At 42.2% G+C, this 23,892-nt stretch overlaps 1 protein-coding gene across 1 annotated transcript in view; it reads right to left on the bottom strand.

Annotated features, from left to right (window-relative positions):
* Positions 1–23,522, bottom strand: part of LOC311037470 (matrix metalloproteinase-17-like) — a 112,332-nt gene extending 88,810 nt beyond the window's left edge. Inside the window, exon 1 of the mRNA XM_084046646.1 lies at positions 23,097–23,522. Within this exon, the coding sequence (XP_083902772.1) occupies positions 23,097–23,261 (165 nt within the window). The 5' untranslated portion in view covers positions 23,262–23,522. The remainder of the gene's footprint in view (positions 1–23,096) is intronic.
* Between the last annotated feature and the right edge of the window lie 370 nt (positions 23,523–23,892).

The raw sequence follows: 23,892 nt of genomic DNA, 5'->3' as shown, positions 1-23,892 counted from the left end.
ATGTGTGCAAATCTTTGAATATATAAATATTACAGTTACATTTGCAACTCAAATCTTTGCTTCAGTTCTGGAACTAAATATTTTGAGATGGGGGTCCGCGGGCAAATACATTTTGAGAACCACTGATATTATAGCAACATATGTTTTTTCAAAAAACTGTTTTAGAAGAAATTTGTAGTATCGGCCTCAGGTCTTAAAGGGTTAAAAAAAAAAAAAAAACATGTTTCCCAACCTGAGGTGTGAAATGAATCCAAACCCTGCCTAAGAAAAAGTTAGTCATGAATAATTACTAAAACCCGGGCCTCATTTTGGTTCCATAAATTCACATTAGTCTTATTTGGTTCTATAAGTTCTCATTAGCCTCATTACCAGCTGCATGCTCTAGGTTAGGCCTATTTGTTTCTGTAATTAGTGGTTAGTTTTACAACCAGTGTTTAGGCACAGCCTTTTATGTTTTTTTCCCCCTGCATAAATGAATGCCCTATTTTATACTTGGTCATATGACAGCGTCTTGCAAATGTAGCAAAAATAGCCAATATACAAGCTCACAACACGTGGCATTGTGACCTTATAGATCTTATAGATCTAGGCTTTTACGAAAATCTTTCAACATTTTCCTCACAAACCATGTACGGTTTGTAGTTTGAAATTGTAGGCTTTAGCAATGCTATGGCTACTATCACTTATCACCAAATAGCATTTCAGGTGTAAATCGCCTATTTTCAAATAGCTGATGTATAGTGTTAAAGTGGTTAAACAGTAGCTGAGTGAGGACCCCATGGAACCCCCTCAAAGACCCCGGGGGGACCCCACTTAGAGAATCGCCGGTGCACTGGACTCATGCGGGTTGCTGTCAGACGCCTTGCTGAATCAGGCAGTCACAACAAGTCAGCCCTTATACACAGTGTTGCAGTGGGCCTCGGTCTCCCTGAGGGAAGCACAACACCAGACAGAAGACAGGATGCTAATTAGGATATTGATCAAAGTCCAATAAGATGCTGTAGCTTCCATCAGCAGTAGCATTAATTAACACTCATTAACAGACACCGTCTCTCTGTGTGTGCGCCTATCTCACAGCCCCTATCTTGCTCTCTGTATCACTGCCACCTCCCGTGTGTTAACTGACTGTTGTTCCAGTTCATCCAGCCATGGGGCTCTGTCAGATAGATAGATTCTTCCCTGCTCTGGGGGCATTCATATTCCCATGGCTGGTGGCAGCGCAAACAAACAAACACGGTTCTGATCAATAACACGCTGCTTAGGATTCAACACCGACCAGCATTATGCAATACACACTTCTGGAGGGTCATCAGTCATCTGCCTCTCTCTCTCACTCTCCTTCTCCCTTTCCTCTCTCTCTCTCCCCCTCCCAGGTGAGAGTAGATACAGAGACAAATATACATAATATGTCCTGAATGCCTATGAAAAGTATAAATGCATAAATGCATGAACAAGAGAGAGGATGAATAAAAACACTCACACGGTTGTGTAATGTGTACTCGCCTAATCATCAACTAATTATGTGCTTCTAATCATCAAATCAAATGAATATAGCGATTGCTTAATTGGATGTGAATAGAATGAATGAATAATGGAATAATGTGTCCCTTTCAGTTAAATTTGACACTTCCAGGAAGAGGAAGTCAAAACCTTTGGGGAAAGAATGTCAAACTTCCTCCTTCGTAAAACACTGAATGGAGCGGTTGTTTCTCAGGGTAAAGCCATGTGGACCTCCCAAATATAGTATCTTCATTTGAACTCATGCATTGTCAATGTCATTTACCATTTACAGCCTTTCCCCCCCTTTTTTCCCCCCAACATTCACATTTCTTGGTAGTGCTGTGAATGGCACTGTCCATTCTCAAGTACGTTTCCTGCTCGTACCAGCCAACTACCCATGTTGGTGCACATTTAACTTCTTATGTGTGAGAGTGAGTCGCTCCTGCATTCACAAGTGAGACTTTAAGTTATTCTGCATAATAGGACACAGCGGAAACAGACGACTGAATCGGATGATTCTGACTACGCTGCAGCTGAAAATTATTGCGTGTCAGTCGGGTGGCCCCAAGAAGGTGGGGCCCTTTTCAATGGAAACGGGAAAAACATAGCTAATGCCGCCTCGGACAGTGTCTATGCTTATTATTAATAACACTACAGAACACCTTCTCTGGGGTTGTTACACGAAACAGAAATCCTTGCTCCAAAGATTGTCCAATGTGGATGACATGAACATATATCTTCGGTACAACATATATGGATTTAGGCCTTTTATTTTCCTCCGTACAGAACAGACAGCGGTACAATGTTGTTTGTCCATTATGGCCATATATACAGTATGTCTCTCACTAGACGTATGAATCAGAGATTTACAATTTACAATTCAGGCATTTATCAGACGCTCTTTGTACATAGCGACTTAGAAAGCGCAAAATCTGAGTAAAAAGCAATAACCCTACATCTATCTAGATAACATACAGCGTACACAGCATAAGCGTACAAGAAGAAGACACATCTAACATCTAAATAACATAGCATCCAATGTATCTAGATTCTAAAGATAATTCCAGAGATAATATGAATGCCAGAAGATAAAGAGGTGAGTTGTATATACAGTATGTATCATAGATAACGTACTGTATAGCAGTACACTATTGTTCTGTGCAATGTCTGACTCTGTAAGACTATATGTTTTTTTCTGTGCACCTCTATGCATTCCTACTTGCATGCGCGGCTGCCGATCACCTCCACAGAGAGTAAAACCTGCCCGGTAGGCAACATGTAACCTATTATTTCCTGGATTTGCATAGCAATTCCCTTAAATGTTGTTTGTCTGAACAGGGTGTAGAAATAGCAGAAACGTTTCTGTTGTTTATGGACTTAAATGCTGGCCTCTCACACCTGTCTTTAGCCTTAAGCCTCGAGTTTAAGGCTACAATTCAATTTTATTGGGTCTGAACAGGGTGTAACGTAGCTCCTTTTAAGTGTTCTTAGCCACGTCGAACAAACATTGGATCAGTGTTGATATTCACAGAATGAGAAAAACATACGTGCACATACTGTATGCCTGCATGTGTTTTGATGTGTGTCCACACACACACACACACACACACACACACACACACACACACACACACACACACACACACACACACACACACACACACACACACACACACACACACACACACACACACACACACACACACACACACACACACACACACACACACACACACACACACACACAGCATCCATATTTCAGTATCCTCAGCGCACTAGTAGGCCCCAATTGAGACATTACAGTCACCAGTTAACAAGAGTTTCATACCAGAGAGACAACAGTATGTATGGACTCATATTTCCTTAGTCACTCGAGAGAAGACGCGTACATTCCCATGACACCCGAGAGCAGCCAATCAGTAATGGTACGGGGGGGGGGACATGCAATCGTAGCCGATCAACAACTGAAAATGAGAAGCGGGGATTCTGTCATGTCTGTGAGAAGACTGGTGATTTTCATCCAAATGAATATCGGTGTGGGTGGGTCTTGCTTCCCAGAGGGGTTACTGATGGAAAGGATCTCATTTGTTTTGGTTCCAAAGGGGCGGATAAGTATTATTAAGTATTAAGGCCCTTTTTCAGAAGCCGTTCATCCAAGAGAGAAACCATTGGGGTATTGAAGGTAAAGCAATAAAAAGCCAACAACAATGCCTGTTCTACACAAGCCAAGTACACGATCCAATACATTGCAGTTTTTACCTGCCGTAAGCGTTATATCATTTTATAATCCACGCCCAGTTAGATACAAATTAGGCCATGGACTCCCATTTAATACACGTTTTGTATCAGTAAAATCTGCAGTGTTTAATGCTGAGCGTGTACAAATGTAACCAAAGTAAAATCCTCAGTGTTAATAGAACTTTGAATGTGTACAAATGTTCCTAACTATGAAGCATTTAGCTGGGGACCCCCTGGAACCCCGTCAAGAACCTCCCGATGGTCCACAGACTCCATGTTGAAAACCGCTGAGAGTTTCAACATTCTATTTGTTTACTTAGCGAATGTAAAGTCCTCGAGCCAAGCTGTTGCCTCCTGCTCTGCTGTTTGGAGGGTGACTAATCCTCCTTTTAGTTTTTGGAGTGGGCAAGCTTCAATGATGTGCTCCATTGTTTGCTCCTCACCACAAGCACACAAAGGGCTTGGGCTGCTGCCCCATTCGTGAAGGCTGGCCAAACCGCTCCTAAATCAGTGGAGGGTAGACCACTGTATCCTTGGGACGTTGGTGCCAGCCAGGGACCATTCTATCGTTGCTAGCAGACATGAAAGCCCTTGTCAACAACCTGTAAGCTGATTAAGCCACTAGCAAATGTAAAATGATTATATATAATACATTTTAAAAATCTTACCGAAACTCTTTGGCAGCTAGTGAGCTAGCTAATGAACAGCTTTTTTCTCTCTGATTTATGTAGTTTTCCATGACAAGGGTTTCAAACTGGAAGTTCGCAAAGGTTGTAACATTCAGGGGTGTGTGTGTGTGTGTGTGTGTGTGTGTGTGTGTGTGTGTGTGTTCCTATAATGTGTAAAATTAATCGCAAAAGTGTAACTGCAGGTTTATTTGCAGTGCAGCCAAGTCACCAAAGAAAAACGTTGGCATTGTAAGTTTCTGAAAACCACAGATAGGTGTCTTTTTTTAGCATATCAATGTTTACAGACGCGGGTCAACTCAACCCTTGATTTTGATATCAAGTTCTGTACTATGGGCAGAGAGGCCGCCTGGTCCCACATTCGATTACCACCCACAACAATGTGTCGAAGTGTCCCTGAGCAAGACCCTTATCCCCCAACTGCTCCACCTGGAACTACAGTACTGTGTATATGATGGCTTTTGATATTCTCTCAAACTTGTCATTTAGGCTTACAGTCTGTTGTCTGCGAAAAGGATCAAACAATTACCTTAAATTGTGCTCGCTATCTGAAGAGATAGGTAGTCAGGCTGCGTGAAGGAGGCAATGCTTCTTGTATCCTCAGGTGCCCTTTAAACCATGTTTAAAACTCATTAAAACCGGGAAAACATGGGTTAAGTTTTGTTATCTTATCAATTACAATTTGAGTTTTAAGGTATGCATGCATATAATTGTGTGTGCATTTGTGCGTGTGTGCGTGTGTGTGTGCGTGCGTGCGTGACGGGTTGGATTACAATGAGGCTGGTAAGAGAATTTCTTAATCCCTGGTTTAGAGAAAGTAGGTTGTAGGGAGGTAATTGTGACGGAACTCTTTTTGCCTGAGGGGGAGAGACAGAGAGAGAGACAGAGAGAGAGACAGACAGACAGAGAGAGAGACAGAGAGAGAGACAGAGAGAAAAAGAGAGAGACAGAGACAGAGAAAGAGAGAGAGAGAATGGATCCATCCTGCTATTGTGGTCAGTCATCTGCGCAGTGCTGTTAAATGTACGGAGCTGGAGGGGAAGAATAAAATTGATGGAAATCCAGAGAGAAGTTTGTGTGTGTGTGTGTGTGTGTGTGTGTGTGTGTGTGTGTGTGTGTGTGTGTGTGTGTGTGTGTGTGTGTGTGTGTGTGTGCATGGGGGGGTAATTTGGGATTGTCCTGGAGAGCAGCTGTTACACTGCTTGACAGAGGCTAACTAGCTGAAGGCGCCACTGGAACGTGACAACAACTTATGTGTATGTGGCGGAGGGGAAGTTTCTATTTCGGATTCTATTTTGGGCATTTTGTGGTATTTCTTCTGGTGACTGAGCACACAGACACAAACACGTAAGAGGAAGGTTTGTTCAATATGAATATGCACTGGTTATGGCATCAGGTGCCTCTGTAAATTGTAGCCGACTATGAACATGGAAGTAGGTTGTTCCGATATCAATACCAGTATCGAAGCTGCTGATACTGCCTAAACTACTGATATCGGTATCGGCGACTATGCCAGTTTATGCCAATCCAATACCACGTAATGTATGCTTCAGTTGATGTTGCACGACTGAGGGTCCCTGGACCCCACTTTGAGAACCACTGTCCTAGATTTCTTTTAATTACACACTGGTATCGGGTCGGTACTCGGTATCGACCGATACGCACAGGGTCGCAGGAAGGGTGGTGCGAGCGGGGGCCCCGCAAAAAAACGAACGAAAAAAAAAAAAAAAATCTTAAGTGAACAGAATCACGTTTATTAAGTATTATTAAAAGAAATAACTGCATTTGTTGTGCTGTTTTAATAATAATGGGACCAATTTTGAAACTTTCAGATAAAGATGTTTATAGCTATTGCTATTAGGTTACTAAGTGTGCAATTTGTGAACAAAGCTGCACAAATCACAATACTTTGGCAAAGACATACAGGAAAAACAGGCAGAAAAATGGGCTTGTAGGCATGTTGACCATTTTATTGTATTTATTTAGAAATTTCTGTTAGGATAACCCCCTTGAGATGCATCATCTCTTTTAGAGGGGGGGTCCTCACTAGTGTGGTAATGGTCTACATCACATTTGGCCAAATATAGCGATCTCTATATAAGAAGTACAAAAGAACCTCACAAGAACAATGAATAGACTTCAAAATACTAATCACTACCTACAAAGCCCTCAACAACCAGGCCTCTCTGAACTCTGAATCCAACGCCGCTCCCTCAGGTCGGGTGAGGCCAACCTCCTGGACATCCCCAGGACAAATAAGGGAGCCTGGGGTGACAGGGCCTTCTCGGTGGCCCCGCCCCCCTGACTGTGGAACTCACTACCAGCTCACATCAGAGCAGGCGTGAGGCACCCTCACCACGTTTAAAACCACACTCATAACCCACCTTTTCAGACTTGTATTCCCTACATAAATCCCAACCGCCATGTTTGTCTTTCTTTTATACGTTTTTTTTTAACCTTTTTAACACATTTTTCCTAATAAAGAAGTTTTTATTTTGTTTCTGTAAAGCGACTTTGAATACGTAGAAAAGCATTATATAAATTGTATGTATTATTATTACAATGTGATAAAGAGATTTGCTAGGTGAAAAAATAGGTTTCTTCTTAGATGATCAATTACTATCCAACTTTCATACTCTTCATGAGCTTCATTTTCATGTTGCATTCTTTTGTAGTGGCATGAGCCGATTGGTCTACTTCAGAAGGGATGATGGACATAGGATTATACATATTACATACAGTGCAAACTTTGTACTGAACAGCTTGGCCTTGGGCCATGCCGTATAAAGAGAAGACTAAAACTAAAACTTAACCAATTTAACACTGGGATCCCTATTGATGGCATATTCTATTTTTTTTTTGTATTATTATTAATTTATATATATTTTGAGAATGTTTTGAAAATGTTTGATAATAGGGTTTAAGTGGTTAAATATGAACAACAAACTAGTAGCCATGGCACCAGTTTAGCTCCAGAAATGCTCTTAGAAGTGAGGTTTAATTTATGTGGCACAAGAAGAAGAAAGAAAAGGGGGGGAAATATCACCAAAAGATTCTTTGATGCTACTACTGGGTGGTGGTGGTGTCACGTGGCACCCTGCCAAAGGCCACAAACACAATTACTGAATAAAGAGCAGTGGCCAGTGTCCCGCTGTGAGATTCATTCCATATGTCACCAAGACAGGAGAGAGGCACGCAAAGTCAAAAACAATCACAAACACACATCTATCAAACACACTCACATACACACAAACACAGCTAAATCCCGAGTATTAGTTGAATACAGTGTAAAATGGGTCCAATTTAATCATACACACACACACACACACACACACACACACACACACACACACACACACACACGCACGTACACATGCAGCCACGCACGCACACACGCATGCATGCATCTGCACATGCACACACATGCTGTCAGTTAGGGGGCCCATAGCTCAGACTAAGGGAACATATTTGTCCCATGTATGACAATGATCATTATAGCTTTACAGTCCAGTTTATAGTCATACCTACTGCCTTTCCATTACCAACATGGGCAAAACCTTTGCACACGCACACACGCTTTTAAAACACATCACCTACCACAGTGTACTTTTCAGCAAAGATGATTGATAAAGGAACAAAGGACAAGAAAGAAAGCAAACGCTTTATTTAGAAACAGCTCTCAGTACCGTAGCTTAAAAGAATGTGGCACCATGAGGTGAATACCACTGGTTGCCACATGATCTTTATTTGGCTACAGCGTGATTTATGCTTTGGTGTCAACATGTCTTACAAAACTGTCGCTCGACCAAAATAACATTCTAATTTCAAGATGTGTTATTTTTGTTTGAGTATAAAATGAGAACACGCTAGTGTCATCATCACACAAGCATTTGAACATTGGCTGAACTGGATGACAAGTGGGAAGTTTATGGTTGACTGTCAAAATATGAACTTTTTATTAAAATACATAGCACGGTAGCACCACAGCATTTGAGACCTGGCACAGCAGTAAAAGGCCCTCGACGGCGTCTACTCAAGAATATTACAAATGGCACTTGGAGTCACATGGGCGGACCACATCAAAAACGTGGGCCTCTACGAGGGCCTCCTTCGGATCACAGACAAGGTCAGAGAGAGAAGGATGAGACTGACTGGGCTCTGTGCCACCCAGAACTAGCCTGGGACCAGACAAATCTGCCTGTGCAAAAAAAAAATACCCTCGGCGATTTGGGTCTGGCACCGCTCCATTGTGAATCCATTTCCTGCTCCAGAAGTCTGGGGTGACCAATCAGGGCCCAGTATTCAAATATGGGAGGATGTGATTGGCAGTTAGTTGTAGGTCTAATCAATTGCGTCCAGAGCCATTGTTTTGATCCCGCCCCCTTGGGAAAAAAACGTTCTCATAGAGGCACCAGACTCATATCCACGCAATGATATAGTCTGGCTACGCGAGGCTAACCCAGAACTGGTGGCAAGCAAACTGACACTGTGGGCGCCAACACAAGCCATAGCTAGGAAGGAAGGTAAAGAGGCGCACCACCTATATATGTACACATACTGCAGCGCGACAGCAGAGCTAACAACACTGCAGGGCACCTCAGGTACTTACCGCACCTTATGTCTTACCTCAGGTACTTAACGCGCCGGATAGATGCTCTGTGTAAATATGTAGATAAATGGTTGTTCTTCCCTTTTTCTTTTATGGAAATAACAAAACACGATGGAGCTTGCACAAAAATGCATTTCACACACTGTAAACCTGTGTGATGTGACAATAAAGTTGATTCTGACCCTGATGCTAGACAGGAGGGTGAGGCGGGCAGCGATTCAGGAGTCCTGAGTTGGTGTCGGCTACAGTAGTTCACACTCTCACATCACATGGCATGAATCAATAATGAATTAATTAAATGAATGAATTGAATTAATTAACCTTCCAGTCTAGTAAAATCTTGTGAACATTTCTTGTAGTTGTGTAAGTTGTTTCCCAGGGCTACTACATGGGATACTGCCTGAAACCGCAGGGATAACCACTTTAACCCATTAAAACCAGGAAAGCGTCATTTTAGATTTTAGCTATATACTGTATATAGTAAGTAAGTCTTAGGATTTAAAACAGTGGTTTAGAACAGTAGTTCTCAAAAATAGAAGATATGGCAGCTCACAGAGGTTCAGTTTGTACTATTTTTTGAACATTTATGAAAAAATCGCACCCTGTGTGAAGGAAGCGGTGCCTTTGGTGAGTGGCCTCCTGGTGGCGCTATAATAGGGCGGGGCGGGGCTTCAGCAATTAATGCTCGTCCCTATTGGTGGTCTAAGTCCACATACCAAATTTGGACTTGGTGGCATGCTGCAAACTGGAGTTATAGCTGTTTAAAGCCAGTGGCCTCCTGGTGGCGCTATAATAGGGCGGGGCAGGGCTTCAGCAGTCAATGCTCGTCCCTATTGGTGGTCTAAGTCCACATACCAAATTTGGACTTGCTGGCATGCTGCGAACTGGAGTTATAGCTGTTTAAAGCCCGTGCTCAAACGGACATCCGGGCTCAAACGGACAAACGGACAAACGGACAAACGGACATACGGACGGACATAGTCAAGTGTAGAGCGGCTGGCACCGCTAAAAAAAAAGAATAATTTAGAATTTTGTAACCTGTAATCTTCTCTTCTGGGGGTCCCTGGCACACAACCTTTTCAGATAGGGGGTCCGTGGCCAAATATATTACATTTTGGGGTCCTTGGCATGAAAAAGTTTGAGAACTACTGATTTAGAAGGCATTTGCAGAATCGTCCTCAGGTCTCAAAATTAACTAAAATAGATCAAATATCTGTCTGGATATGATGATGGTTTGTTCGCTGAAGAGAAGTTATGACCTGGAGACAGGTAGCCATGTCACTGGAGAGAGGGAAAAGAAATCTAAAATCCCCAATGTAACAGTGCAGCATCAAAAAGATTCACATGAAGAAAAAGCTTTTCTCCAAAGCCAAAGACTTAAACCAACAAGTACTTCTCAGTGAACATGACTTCAAAACAATTTGAAGCCCCCCCTTCCATGTGTAACTGAGTGTGTAAGTTGGATACGAAGCCTTTGCTTTGCTATCCGATACTATTATACTGGATGGTTGTTAGAAATGGGGTTAAAACCTCCTCGTAGAAATTAAACAGACTCTGTCAGACACAGAATATAATGTTATATATTATATATAATATAATGTTGTTCCACGGAACATGGCCTAAAACTATTGTAGTGACTGGAGGGTTGCTTAGCCACAGGAAAAGTGATGACAATGACTTTTCAAGAGAAAAATCTTTAATTGTGGCAAACGGCTCACAAAAAGCCCAAATCAACTCAAAGCTGGGATACAGGAGGGAGGGTGTGTGACTGACTGACTACCCCTATCACCCATAGTCTTCCCCCAAATGAACCTAGAAGTGGTTGAACCCTAGCATCCTCCACTGAAAATAGGCGATGTACAAGCTCATCAAGCATTGTGCTGTGTCGACGTGTGAGTTTGTAGATCGGCTCTTTTGAGTGAAGATATATAATGTAGATTGAAAACAGGAGGGGGCCTAAAGAGTCCTTGGGAATCGATCTGGGCGCCTAGTGTAGGTTTTAAGTGGTAAACGAATGGCACAACACAACACATTCATTCCAATAAGACATTCATTCCAATAAGACATTCCACAATAGCAAATAATAACAACAATAGAACAATAACTGAGTGTGTGCCCAAAGGCATGCTGGGAAGTCCATGCTCATCCAATAGTGTGCATGAAAGACGTTGTCCATAATACTATCAATTCCTTCTTGCTCTGCTCTCGCTAAATTACATCTCACCTCCTTTCTGTGGTTGACGACAGAGTGTGGGCAGGTTCATCCAGCCCGGTGTCAACAGAGACAGCCTTCACAGACGGTAGGAGATAATCCCTCCTTGGTTGATAACAGCTCCATTTGATCACACAGCTTTTTTTTAACTAATGACTGGTAATTAACCCTCCGTGGAAAAATATCCCGTGGACAAAGCTGTGAAGCCATGCAGCCAGAAGCTGCTTGCCAAACCGAACACATGCATAGCCTAGCTGCAGGGCCTGCTGGGAAGCTGAATACCATTCTACTGTATGTGTTGGGCTGAGATACAAGAGGAGCTCACGATGACATGCTGGTGGGAAAAATCACTGAGCAGAAACAGATTGAAGTTGACAGATGCAAAATGCCTAAAGCTTTACAAAAGGGGCCTTGAAACCGTATTTGCCCTCATGTCTTAAAAATCCAAACACAATAGATCAATTAAATGGTGCAGCTCACTCGTTAAGAGCTTTCACCTTTCGATCAAAAGGTTCTGGGTTCGATCCTGGGCACTGAGTCTTGGGTAAGACGCTCAGTATAGTAAGTACTGGGAGCAGCCAGTAGGTGTGGTGCTCCACCTCAACAATCCATCTCCCAGGGGTCTAGGACCTTGTAAAGGGAATAGATCCCTTCATTGCTCGGCTGACACGACAATAAGCCACTCCGACCTACTTACTTAAATAAGATAGAAAGCAAGCAAGAAAGATATGCAATGATGCATAATTATGTCTGTAAAGTGTACAGACTGCAGTAATATATTCATAGTGTGACATATTGGCACTTATTGAAACAGAACCATTTAATTCCAAGGTGATCCTTTTATTAAAGCTGTGTCATTACAAAGTGTAAAATATGGTTATGGCCCTTTGCAAACTGCTGGCAGCGTAAAATAGAATTGATTCAGGTTAAATGATAATAACACGACCTTCAGTACAATATCTATGGACTTTAGCATCAGCACCAGAGGCAGGAAATCTTTATCTACCTGATTCATAACAGGGATTTCTAGTTGAAAATGGAATGGCGGACTATATTTAAGATCAAAAGCTAGGTAGAGAAACCCCTGAAATTCTGGTAACAAAGGAATGTAAATGAATATGTTTTTATAACTTGTAGACACCAGAGAAGAAGTAATGTAGCGTATAATAGAAACATACATTTCATGGAGCTACAGTATTTGGTTTTAAAAGCACTAATCGAAACACTACATCATTGAACACAGTGATAAAAGACGTCTCTGATGATATTGAACAGTGATGTAACGATGCACATTTGTTCTCATTTCTAAATGCTTTATACATTATCAAAGTGATATCCTCCAGACTTACTTTTAAATGAGAATAGCTTCCAGCAATGTAAAAGACTATAATGATGGTGTTGCGAGTTCAGTGATTTAAGAATCTGCAAGGACAGCCATCCTCACCCTCCTATACAGTATTTTCTAATGCCCAATGGATTATTCAGATCAATACACTTTGTCCATGATGGTCAACTAGATCATCACTGTTAAGGCCATATTAATAACAGCAATACAACAAAACGAAAAAAGATTTTCGTTTTGTTTTTTGCAGCACAGCAAAATGCAACCAATCACTGATGTTGTCTCGAGAAAACCCTGCATGTAGTGGTGTAAAATGTTTGTTTTTATCGTTGATAGCAATGCTTATTATTTTGTTTCCTAACTGAAGCATCATACTAAGTCATAACAAACAGTAGTAACATATAGTGAAACTTCTGAAACGGCACATGACTTCAGTCATTGCCGTCGTATTGATGTGCTAGTTTAATAAATGTCAAGTTCCAAGACATCAAAGCATCTTCACAGGGACTATGTGGTCCAGACAGAACCACAGAGCGAATGAGAGAGAGATAGAAAGGTCAGGCGGGGTTAAATGTGTACAAATGATGACAGAATTACTATGTTATTGTCAGTCTGGCTCCACAATAAAGTATGAATCTACCCTTGGAAGGAAAACGGCTGGCAACACAAGTCGGAAAGGGTCAGGGAGAAGAAAATACCACACAAGGTGGTAGAACAATATTTGTGATGTTGTTTGTCAGTAAGCTTAAGCTAGCAGGAATTATTGTTCTTTTATCACAACTGTCTAAACTCTAGAGTTCACTACTGAATGTTGAGAGTATGGAGAGAAGTCAGCCCCTTTCCTTTGTGAGGAAATAAAACGTGTTCCTTTGTACCACCTGGCTGCCTACACTGTAGCTTCGCTCATGTTCTCTCAGAACAGACACAAATGTAGAGTATACCCATGTAGTCCTCCATTTATTGGAAATCCATTTCAACTGACACTGTCAGAATGAGGAGTCAGCACCAAGATCAAACCAGGCACAGAAACTATTGTGTGTTCCCATCAGCAGGCAGTATATGAAGACTCCTTCAAAGAATTTCCCCCCAGCTTTTCTTAATTACTCAAACATGGCTTTGTTTACATTAAAAATTCTGTGTATGTACAGTATGCTGTTGGACCCAATAAGTCTGCTGAAAGGCTGCATCTCATTCATTGCTACAAAGTTTACAACCACATTTCTTTTCAGTGTCTTTCTGTACTGTACTGTACTGCACTGTCCGCCCCCTCATTTGATTGATCAGGTCTATTCCCATATTTTTTGTTCTATTTGTAGTGTGACAGGGACTAGAGGTCTTCCCCAAACTGAAAATATCTGACAAACAATACCCAAGACCTGCAGGGTTCGGGTCCGTGTTTTATTATGGTCAATTAGGTTGAGATTCCATTACCTTAGGTAGGGGTCAGCCCAATGTTCCCTCAGCTTATAGGGTTGGGGTTAGGGTTGAGGTAATATATGGCTGATCAGGAGAGAAAAGCACAAAGTACGGTGTAACTGAGTGTACTGTAGTTGAGAGAGCAGATCAAAGGTATGCGATCATGGATTCCTTCTTCAGTGAGGTGAAAACATGCAATTTCAATTCTTATTGTGGACTGCTACGTAGCTGCTAGATTCCATAATGGAGTAGCCGTTCATTGGCATCTACTGGTAAAACTGCCTTTTCATAGCAATTGTAATTATTAGGTTTGTCAGGTACATACAGCCTCATACCTGACAGTCGGGTCTGTTCTGTAATATCTAGGAGAGTCTGAGTCAGCTACTCTCTTGAGATATGAATCTCAGAATTAATTTGACGAGTCCAATTAGGGTTTGCGTCCCTCATTTGAAAAAAAGTAAGTCGTGATGAATCTGATCCTGGAAACGGATTTCACACATCCATTAGGGTTCGGGTCTGTCATTTTGGGACCACAGTACAAAAGGGGGAATTGACACAAGTTGGGAGGGAAAAGACAACTTGATATTATTCCCTGGCACAAAAATACTGTCATGAAATAATATTAAAGACATATCTCAGGCACATTAACAAAACCAAAATATGTTCTGTCACTCCATCTCTCCCTGTCTCCTTCCTTCTCAATCACTCTCTCCTCTCATCTCTGTACTTTATACTCCCCATGTCCCCCTCGCTCGTTCCTTCTCTCTCCCTCTCATTTCACTTGGACCTGCAGAGAAATGAGGGCACTTCACAAGATCGTTAGATAAAATGCTGAAGTTGATCTCTCTGCACATCAAACACTTCCTCTCTTAAAAAAGATTTTTGCATGCGAATCAGTGGTCTCCCACTTTTTTCTGGCTTCATTTTCTGCCCTCCTCCTCTCTCCTCCAACTTGTTAAGAATTGACAAATGCTCATAAGAGACAAATGGTAGGATCACCTGCTGTGTGTCTCAGAGCAAACAGAGAAAAGAGAAAGTGAAACAGAGCCATCAGCCACACAATTTCAATTTGCCTTCTGCAGTCCAAGGGACTACAGTCGTGGCTCTTCTTTCAATTAAATTAATCCTTCTTGTTTTATTTTGACTAGCGGCCACTCTGGCAAATGCATACACAAGCAACTTAGCAAGCCTTTGCGTGTGCACACGCGCACACACACGCATGCACAAACTTTCATTATGAATCTGACAATTTCTGGAAACAATTAATAGGAGCTATGTTGTTGCTTTGGGTTTTCCTTGATGGTGTTTTAAAAGCAGCAGAGCTGCCTGGCCTCTGTGTTATTTTAAGCCTCCACATGCGAGCCAGCGCAACACCAAAACCCACAGTAATTACTAGATCTGCTCGGTCCTTTTGGATAGCTACAGACGACCAAGGCCTTGATCTGGTCTAAGACAGAGAGGGAGGGGGATCCCTCTGTTAAAATAGGACTGGGACGCCACATGGACTTGATTTGGGGTTTTCTATAAGGGGAGTCTTGGAATGGCCCCGCTTGCCCCTAAACCTCTGCTAAGTATTGACATCAGCAGGATCCAATAGAGAATGGAGGAGGATCGCGTGCAACTCGTTTGTGGAGAGAACTAATTCCGTTCAGTTGCCCACACAGTTTGATCCATTACTACTGTAAAGACATCCGCTTGGCCCTTTTGGTTTTCCCTGTTTTTCAATACATGAAACAAATCACTGCGTCTCATGACTGCAAAGGGAGCATTTAGGCCACTCTGGACTTGAAACGCGCGCCAAGCTGGCATAGGACTGCACCGTGTTAGGGAGTGAATAGTGCTTGAGCTCAAAAGCGTGTGACACAAAGTACTATTTGCAACGCAGCTTCTGCCATCGTTGCCTGTCATCGTTGTGACAAATGCTTGTAGTGCACTTCATGCACTCTATCATAGCAAGTATAATGAGGAATTAGCGTCTCTGAGCCAAACATATGTTGCCACTTCACCGGAGGGGTGACGATCCCGCTGGCGCACACAGGTGTTCATTGTTATTCTCAATGTCACTTTGACTGGGACGGACACATTGGCTGTGGTGGGAACTGAACCTCCTATCGTTGTATTGAACCAGCACAGGCCACCCTGCTCAATGTTTAAATTTCTAACTGGATCAACAACATGTTCTCAGACACATAGGGTTACATATTGTCCTATACGAAAAACACCGCGCAAATTCGTGGTATAGCTAATGACAAGTAACAGGCAACCTTCAGTTGTTTAATTATCTGGCAGATGGAGAAATTACGATTGCTTGTGTGTGTGTGTGTGGTGTGGTGTGGTGTGGTGTGGTGTGGTGTGGTGTGGTGTGGTGTGGTGTGGTGTGGTGTGGTGCGGTGCGGTGCGGTGCGGTGTGTGTGTGTGTGTGTGTGTGTGTTTACTGCACTACTAGCCGTGTGTGTTTACTGCACTACTAGCCAACTACTACAATGCTCCTCCAGGTGCAGACATGCAACAACATACTAGTCTCTCGAGCCAGACTGTTGGCTCATACAGTTTTCAAATGCTTGCACCATACAGTCTGTGCATCGGAAGCACTGAAAATTATACGGGAGTAAAGCGGATGCTCCGCCCACCCCACCCCCCCACTCACTTCCGTTTCATCTTTGCAGTCACGCAAATTTGCACAAATGTAAATAAAATTACTTTTAGCCTAGGCTTCTTGCTGCTATATTTTCGTGCACAGAAATGACAAACAGATGACAGCTTCTGTTACCGGCATTCAGGAGGTGTGTAGTTACTCTATGTTGTAGCATTCAGAGGTTGTGGAATAGTTGTCTGCCTTGAATGACTAACAATAGACCAGCACAAGCCAAGACTCCAGACTTAAAGTCAAGCTGAAATATGTTTTTAACACACAGTCATGTTGTGCAACTACTGTACTTAACAAAATATTTAAATAATGCATTATTTTTTTGATCAATTAACAAAATGTGACGTGTGCTAACATCAGCATGAACCAACCAATTTCAACTATTAATATCATGACATCCACCTATCAATCGATCTTCCACACAGAGCTAAGATTCATTATGCTACAGAAACTAGAGGGCAGTGCTGTTTGATCTACTCTTTCGAACATGGCAGCCATGGCACGGCAGTAGTGTTGGTCTTATTCGTGACATTTATAAAGATCGCTCCAGTATGTCCGGTCCTATTTTTGAGCAACTGCAAGTTCAAATCACGCAAAGCTCATTATTTGACAAGTCTAAAGACAGAACAGCTGACACAGATTTTCAAATGGTTCATGTTGATGTGTCATACCGAGCCATACCGATATGTGAATGTTAAGCCGTTGAGCTTTGCGTATCCAGGTGGATGCCTGGTCCACTATTGCATAATTTCAGTCCACACAGACAGCAGCAGAGTCCGGTCCATGTATGCTACGTGGACTATGAATTCGCCTTTATGTTATAATTAACATCATGTTTGTCCTAGTGATGGCACTAGGACAAACATGACACACTACTTTTCAATGTGTTCACTTCCCAAAGATGTGTCACTCTGGTTGCACTGCAATGACGTAATGACAGTCCCTTCCCCCAATTGCCCCATGCCTTTTCATACATCGGCACAACCCAAAAACATTGTCACCACAGACAGACAGAAAGATGGAGGGAGGTAGGCCATGCCTCCTGGAAGAGATGTTTTGTTTTAGGTCATGGCTTAGTTTCACTTTACTTTTATGTTATTTTATTGAAGGTTAGGCACTGTGATAAGGGTAAGGCATGGTTACTTTGGTTGGGGTTAGGGTTGGGTTCTGAATCAATCTATCCAGGGGATTTGGGGGGAGTCTGCATCTCAGTTTCATCAGCCAGTTCCATCCTGAAGCTAAACTAGTCGCAGTGATGGACTTGCAGAGTGATACGGTGGAAGTCTCTGGCTTTACCTGATTTTAGTTTTCTGTCCATGTTTTTCAGCTATGTTAAAATAGTTTACTCTATTGATAGTGAGATGGTGCAAAATCATTCAAAACCGGACATTGTAGGCCAATCAAATGCAATTGCATTTTATATATTAAAATGAAAGAAATAACAATAGTAAGTCTCATCATCAAGTTGAGGTTTATTTGGTAATATCTGTCTCTTTGATTGAAAGGACTATGAGCAGGTGCCAACGAACAAATGCCAAAAGCCCTGAAAGCAGTGACAGCCAATGAGGTGTCAGGTTCTTGACAATGCTAGCGAGTAGGTCTCTGATGATTGTAACCCTTCAGAAAATCTGTCAATGTCCTCAAACTTTAACTCTGTCTGCAAAACTTTACACTTAGCAAGCCTGGGATGACACTTGGACGGGTTGCCATTTCTTTCTATATGATTGCTTCTCTCCACTGGTTGCCTGTGAGTATCAGAATTGAATTTAAGATTCTACTGATGACTTTGAAAGTCTTGCAAGGTTAGGCTCCTTGTTAGATTGTAGATATGCTGCTGGTCCCCTGTGAGCCTGAGAGCAGATCCTCAGATGGGGCCCTCTTGGTTGTTCCTAAATCCTTCCTCATTACATCGGGTGATCGGGCTTCTGCGGCCCAGGCACCTAGGCTTTGCACACTCTACCTGAGGATTTGAGGCTAGCAAAACCAGTGCCATCATTTATATCACCTCTGAAGACCTACTTTTTTTGTCATGGCCTTTTCCATAGTATTATATCCGTGATTACTGAATGCTGACTTTATCTTTCATGTTATGTTCCTGTCATTTGTAAAGCACTTTCTAATCTTGTTTATTATTATTATTATTAGTGAAATGTCTCTCTCAGTATCTTTCTATTTCCTACAAACTGCTGTCCTGTCCCACTGGACACGTTACCGAAATAATCTCCTTGCCCTAAATCTGAGCCCCCACAATGCACTGGTGAGGGACTGAAGGTCACAGCACTTGATAGAAGTAGGACAGGAGTATTCTAAGCTTACAGCGTGGGAGTGTGAGCACAGTGACATGGAGACAGTATCATCCAGCACTTTTCAATGTTTGGATATTACAATCTTGCATAATTCACCCCACGCTGATGAGGACAAAAATTAAATAGGATTCCTCTCCACTCTCTCTGCAGATGCAAATTATCCCCTTGGTTCATTTGTTCAGCATGGCAGGGGAGAATCTCCGTCCCAGGAGAAACACTATCGATAATATGTTTGCCAGTTGACTTGAAGGAATTAGACACGTTATTTTCTGTTCGGTGTGGGCTTTCTTTCCCTTATTATCTTTTGTTCAGGCTGGTGCACACTCTTATTTTCCCTTAACTGTCAATAAATCCAGCTTTCTCTTTGATTCCCCCCCGCATAATTAGAAGATCCAGGAAGAGTCCGTGAAGGAAAGCTTACTATCTGGATCTCAGGGAGAGGAGTGCAAGGTGGGTGCATGAGATTAAGCTGAGTGAATGTGACACTGCTGGACACTGCTAATTTGAGGCAGAGAAAGACAGAGACAGAAAGAGCTGAGCACTAATGAGAGAGTAGTGGTGGTGGAGAGACCATCAGTAACATAACCACTTAAGACATATGCTTTGTTGTACGACTAACAGTGAAAATAGACCATAGAAGCACACAAGTCACATTTTGGAAAATGCCCGATAATGACTTGCCCAAAAACAGTAACGCCAGGGTTAATGTATTAGGAAGTATCAGGGAGGGAGAATGAATAAGAGAAAGGGATGGTGGAAGTGAGAAGGGTGAAATTCACTTCTCTTCTCATCTGTTCCTCTGCAGATGGGGCCAGATGGTGATCTCATTAAAGAAATTACACAGCAAAATGAGAGTCTGTTCTTTAAAGGTGTAGTGAAATGAAAAATATGTTTTTCACACTTTTAGAGCATATCCGTGGTCATCATATGGGCATACCTAACAATAGATGCCAAAAAAAATGAAAAAAAAACATTTTTGTGTATTTTTACATCTAAAGTCCCTAAAAAGCCAATCTTAATTACTTCCTGTAAACGAAAACGTGCTGCGTGATGACATAACTCGACCTTCGTGAATATAAATGAATCTTGATTACATGCACCTGTTTGATTCCCATAGCTGCACGTTCTTCAAACACAGCTGATTTTAATTACAGAGATACTCCGTTTTGAATCTCATTGAAGATGAGTGTATTACTCATTTTAAACTTCATCTGCACACTAAAATATGTATCTGAAAACATTATAAGTTAGAAATAAGCCAGGTAGTAGCAAACGCGCTTCACTGGCCGTCTCTCTCTCACTTGTAAACAAACACTAGCCGTGTTGCCCACGGCTGAATTGATTGAGATCCAACGTCCCATAGCCTGAAGGGATGGGACCTTCTGATTGGATTAGAGTCGTTGAGCCGACGTTTCGGGCTGAACCTTCAAAATAAAATGTCCGAAAATGTCACTTCAGTGCGTCTTTAAGACAGATACAGGATGTCAGGGTGTGGCTTTTAGTGTTCCGCTGAACCTCAGGGGGAATTTCAATGGCACACAGTTCACATTAAGACAACGTGAACTGTGAAACGGCTATCGTGCAAGCGCACACAAACACATACACACACACACACACACACACACACACACACACACACACACACACACACACACACACACACACACACACACACACACACACACACACACACACACACACACACACACACACACACACACACACACACACACACACACACGTGTTTTGTTGGAGCATTGGTGACATTGCCAGTTGTGTGATAGATACAGCAGGTCAATATGCTACATCTGCTTCCCCTTCAGATGGTGTTGAAATGTTTATTCATTGATGGCATCTAGTGAAGTGGTTCTCAACCTGTGGGCCGGGGTGCGTGTGTGTGTGTGTGTGTGTGTGTGTGTGTGTGTGTGTGTGTGTGTGTGTGTGTGTGTGTGCGCGCACAAATCATTTAAAATAATAATAATGCCCCCCCCCCACCACCCGAGATAAAGGAGGGAGAGAGTGTGTAAAACAAGTGCCCTTTTCTGGATGAATGGAAACTAATTTGGCTGTTATATCAACGATGCATCAGGGAGCCTGGGATTTCTGTACAAACAGAGAAAAGCCCCCAGGAGTAAAACATCTTGATGAGCAGAAATCATAGGACAGATTATATTGTAACTCTTAAGACCGCTTCCCTGAAATGCTGAAATTGCATATTGATGCTCTGTAGTTTGATTGAAAGCCTCTGCACTGTGGTTAAGTGGGTGGCTCAGTGTGTGTGTGTGTGTGTGTGTGTGTAGGCTACTGCACTTTTAAAGGGTGCATTGATGTGTTCTGTATCTTTCTACATTTACAGATGCAGGTCATTCGATCCTCTGCCAGTTGTGTCAATGGTCAGCTCAGCCGACCAATAGCACTGGTTGCAATGGCACGACTTGCCAATGCCAAGTGACAGTCTACTAACACAACCTCCTCCTGGCAATGGATGCTGTGTTTTTTTTTAAAAAGCAATGAAAATAGCAACATAGCATAGATTAAAGAACATACAAAATGGTCCTAGTCACAGACTATTCATTAGTCACAGACTAATGAACAGGACAGACAAAATTTGGGATGCGCACAATTCCCCTATAAGCTATTAACTTTACATGATATTGCCTCTGATGCAGCCATGATTTTTATAGCAAGCTGCTCCGGCTATTTAGCCTGCTATAGGCTATTAATTCTTATTTTTAGTCTATTGCATATATGGAATTGCATCCTGTTCCTTATTGCCTACTTTCTCAAAAAGGTTTTGCTCGATCACTCTCCATTTCCCTCGGGCAGCAACAACACATAATTCATCCATGGAGTTCCAAATGCTTTCATTCATTGCCCATTGCCGTGCGCAATGGATACACAAGAAGTCAAGTCACATTCATGACTAAAGGAATGTCACTCGTATCGCTCTATTAATTTTGACAGGAAATATTTAAATAGATATTGGCATCATTCGGCTAGTCGGCTTCCACTCATTCTGTTCTGTTCTAACAACTGACAGGTATTCTTAGATCTGTTTAGCCACATCTATTTGGTAGCCTATACTGCATACACTTGCTCAAAATAGCCATTGTTTGAACTTGGCATCGGATGTCATATGCACTTAGTTATGCTATAGACTATTTTCATCCAGGAATGATTCGCGCTCTGGTGAGGAAGCCCTCTACATGATAGTTTACTACTAGGCTATATCTTGCACATGTTGTCTTGCCCCGACTCCTTAGGGTTCTGTCCAGTGTTGCCATGTCGGCTTATTATAAGTGACTTTTGGGCTTGTTTGTAAATTATTGGTAGTGGCGGGTTGCAGGGTTTTCGGGCTTGTTTCTAAAGTGTACTTGCTTATTTAGGCTTGCTTCCAACTGTTTTATGATTCAAACTAGTGGTTCTCAAATATTTTCATGTTTTCTTTTTGCCAGGGAGCATACATGTGTTGTTAGAATGTTTAAAAAACATTTTCCAAATATTACACATTTTATTGCAAGAGTTTTTGAAAAATAGCAGATCTACAAGCTCACAACGTGTTGCATTTGTGAGCTTGTAGATCGGCTATTTTCAAAGAGCAGATGCAGCAGGCCTGGGTTATAGACAAGTGCTTATGTTATGTGGCCTAATAGTTGCTTCTTTTGGGCTTGTTTTCATAGACCTTGTAACGTATTTCTCTCGCACTATCTGGCAACACTGATTCTGTCATGTCAGTAGGCTGTGTAGGCTACGCTGCCAAAAATACGGCGCATTTATTCCAATTGAACTAATTAAATCACCCCCATTCTGATCCTATAAGATAATCTACGGAATACTGACACAATACTGACAAAGTCCCTCCAGTTTCATCTGTTGTCACGTTCAAAAAAGTAACGGTAAAGCGCAACCATATGTAGGCTATAGAGTTATTAGACGTATGCCCGCTGCATGCTGCGGCTTGTTTGGGGTTCAATCAATAGTCAATTGTCTACACGTGTGACAAAGTGAGTCAGTAGGATACAACAGCAGTGACAACACAGCAATGTGTGGTGGAATGAACTGGCATAACGACTCAATTGGGGAGAAAATGGGGTAAAAAAGAAGAAGAAATACAAAAAAAGAGCAAAAGACCAAACTTACCACCCCCATGTCCAGCTGCTCGGTCGTGAGAGGGGAGGAGGGCGCCGCTCTAGCCAGAGAAACACAACAAAACGCGGACAACAGCAGCAGCAGCATCTCCGGGTAAATAATCCAAACGCGCCGCGCACGGCTCCCCCACTTCTTCTGGAACATCAGAGGAATCATGATGCCCCACCGCGGGCTACTCCTCCTGGAGGGCTAAAAGACCGGCTCCTCCAACCCTCGCCTTCTCGGGATCCAGTCCAGATTGTTCTTCTCATTTGCAGGAAAAATCACCGGTAAAAGAAAAAAATAAGGGGGAAAAACTACAGAACGAAACTCTGTACCTCACTGTTGCGCGTAAACGCATGAAACACATCACATCCGATGCCAGATTTTAGAGAGAATTTGTGTTTACTCCATAATACTATAAAACATAATGGTAATATTCTGGAAGCCCCACGGTCGATATAACTTGAGCTTGCCCCTATACCAAGCTCATTCAATATATCCCAATATTGACAACCCGAGCTTTGCTGTATATCTCCCACATGGGTAAATGAGCGCTATGCGTTCTGCACCTATACAGACTCTACACAGTGTTGCCAGGTTTTGCGAGAGAAACAAGCAACCGGGTCTATGAAAACAAGCCCAAAGGAAGCCACATGAGCACTCTAACCCTATACTTTGGCTATTTGAAAATAGTCGATCTACAAGCTCACAACGCGTTTGATCTGCTATTTTCAAAGAAATATCTTGAGAAAATGTAAACATTTTGGAATTATTTTCTAATCCAAAAAATCTTGTATGTCATGGC

Source organism: Gymnoscopelus microlampas (assembly GCF_963454915.1).
Source record: "Gymnoscopelus microlampas genome assembly, chromosome: 21".
In the NCBI taxonomy this organism is placed as follows: domain Eukaryota; kingdom Metazoa; phylum Chordata; class Actinopteri; order Myctophiformes; family Myctophidae; genus Gymnoscopelus; species Gymnoscopelus microlampas.
Note: the sequence above shows the minus strand (reverse complement) of the source record. Positions and strands in the feature narration are given on the sequence as shown.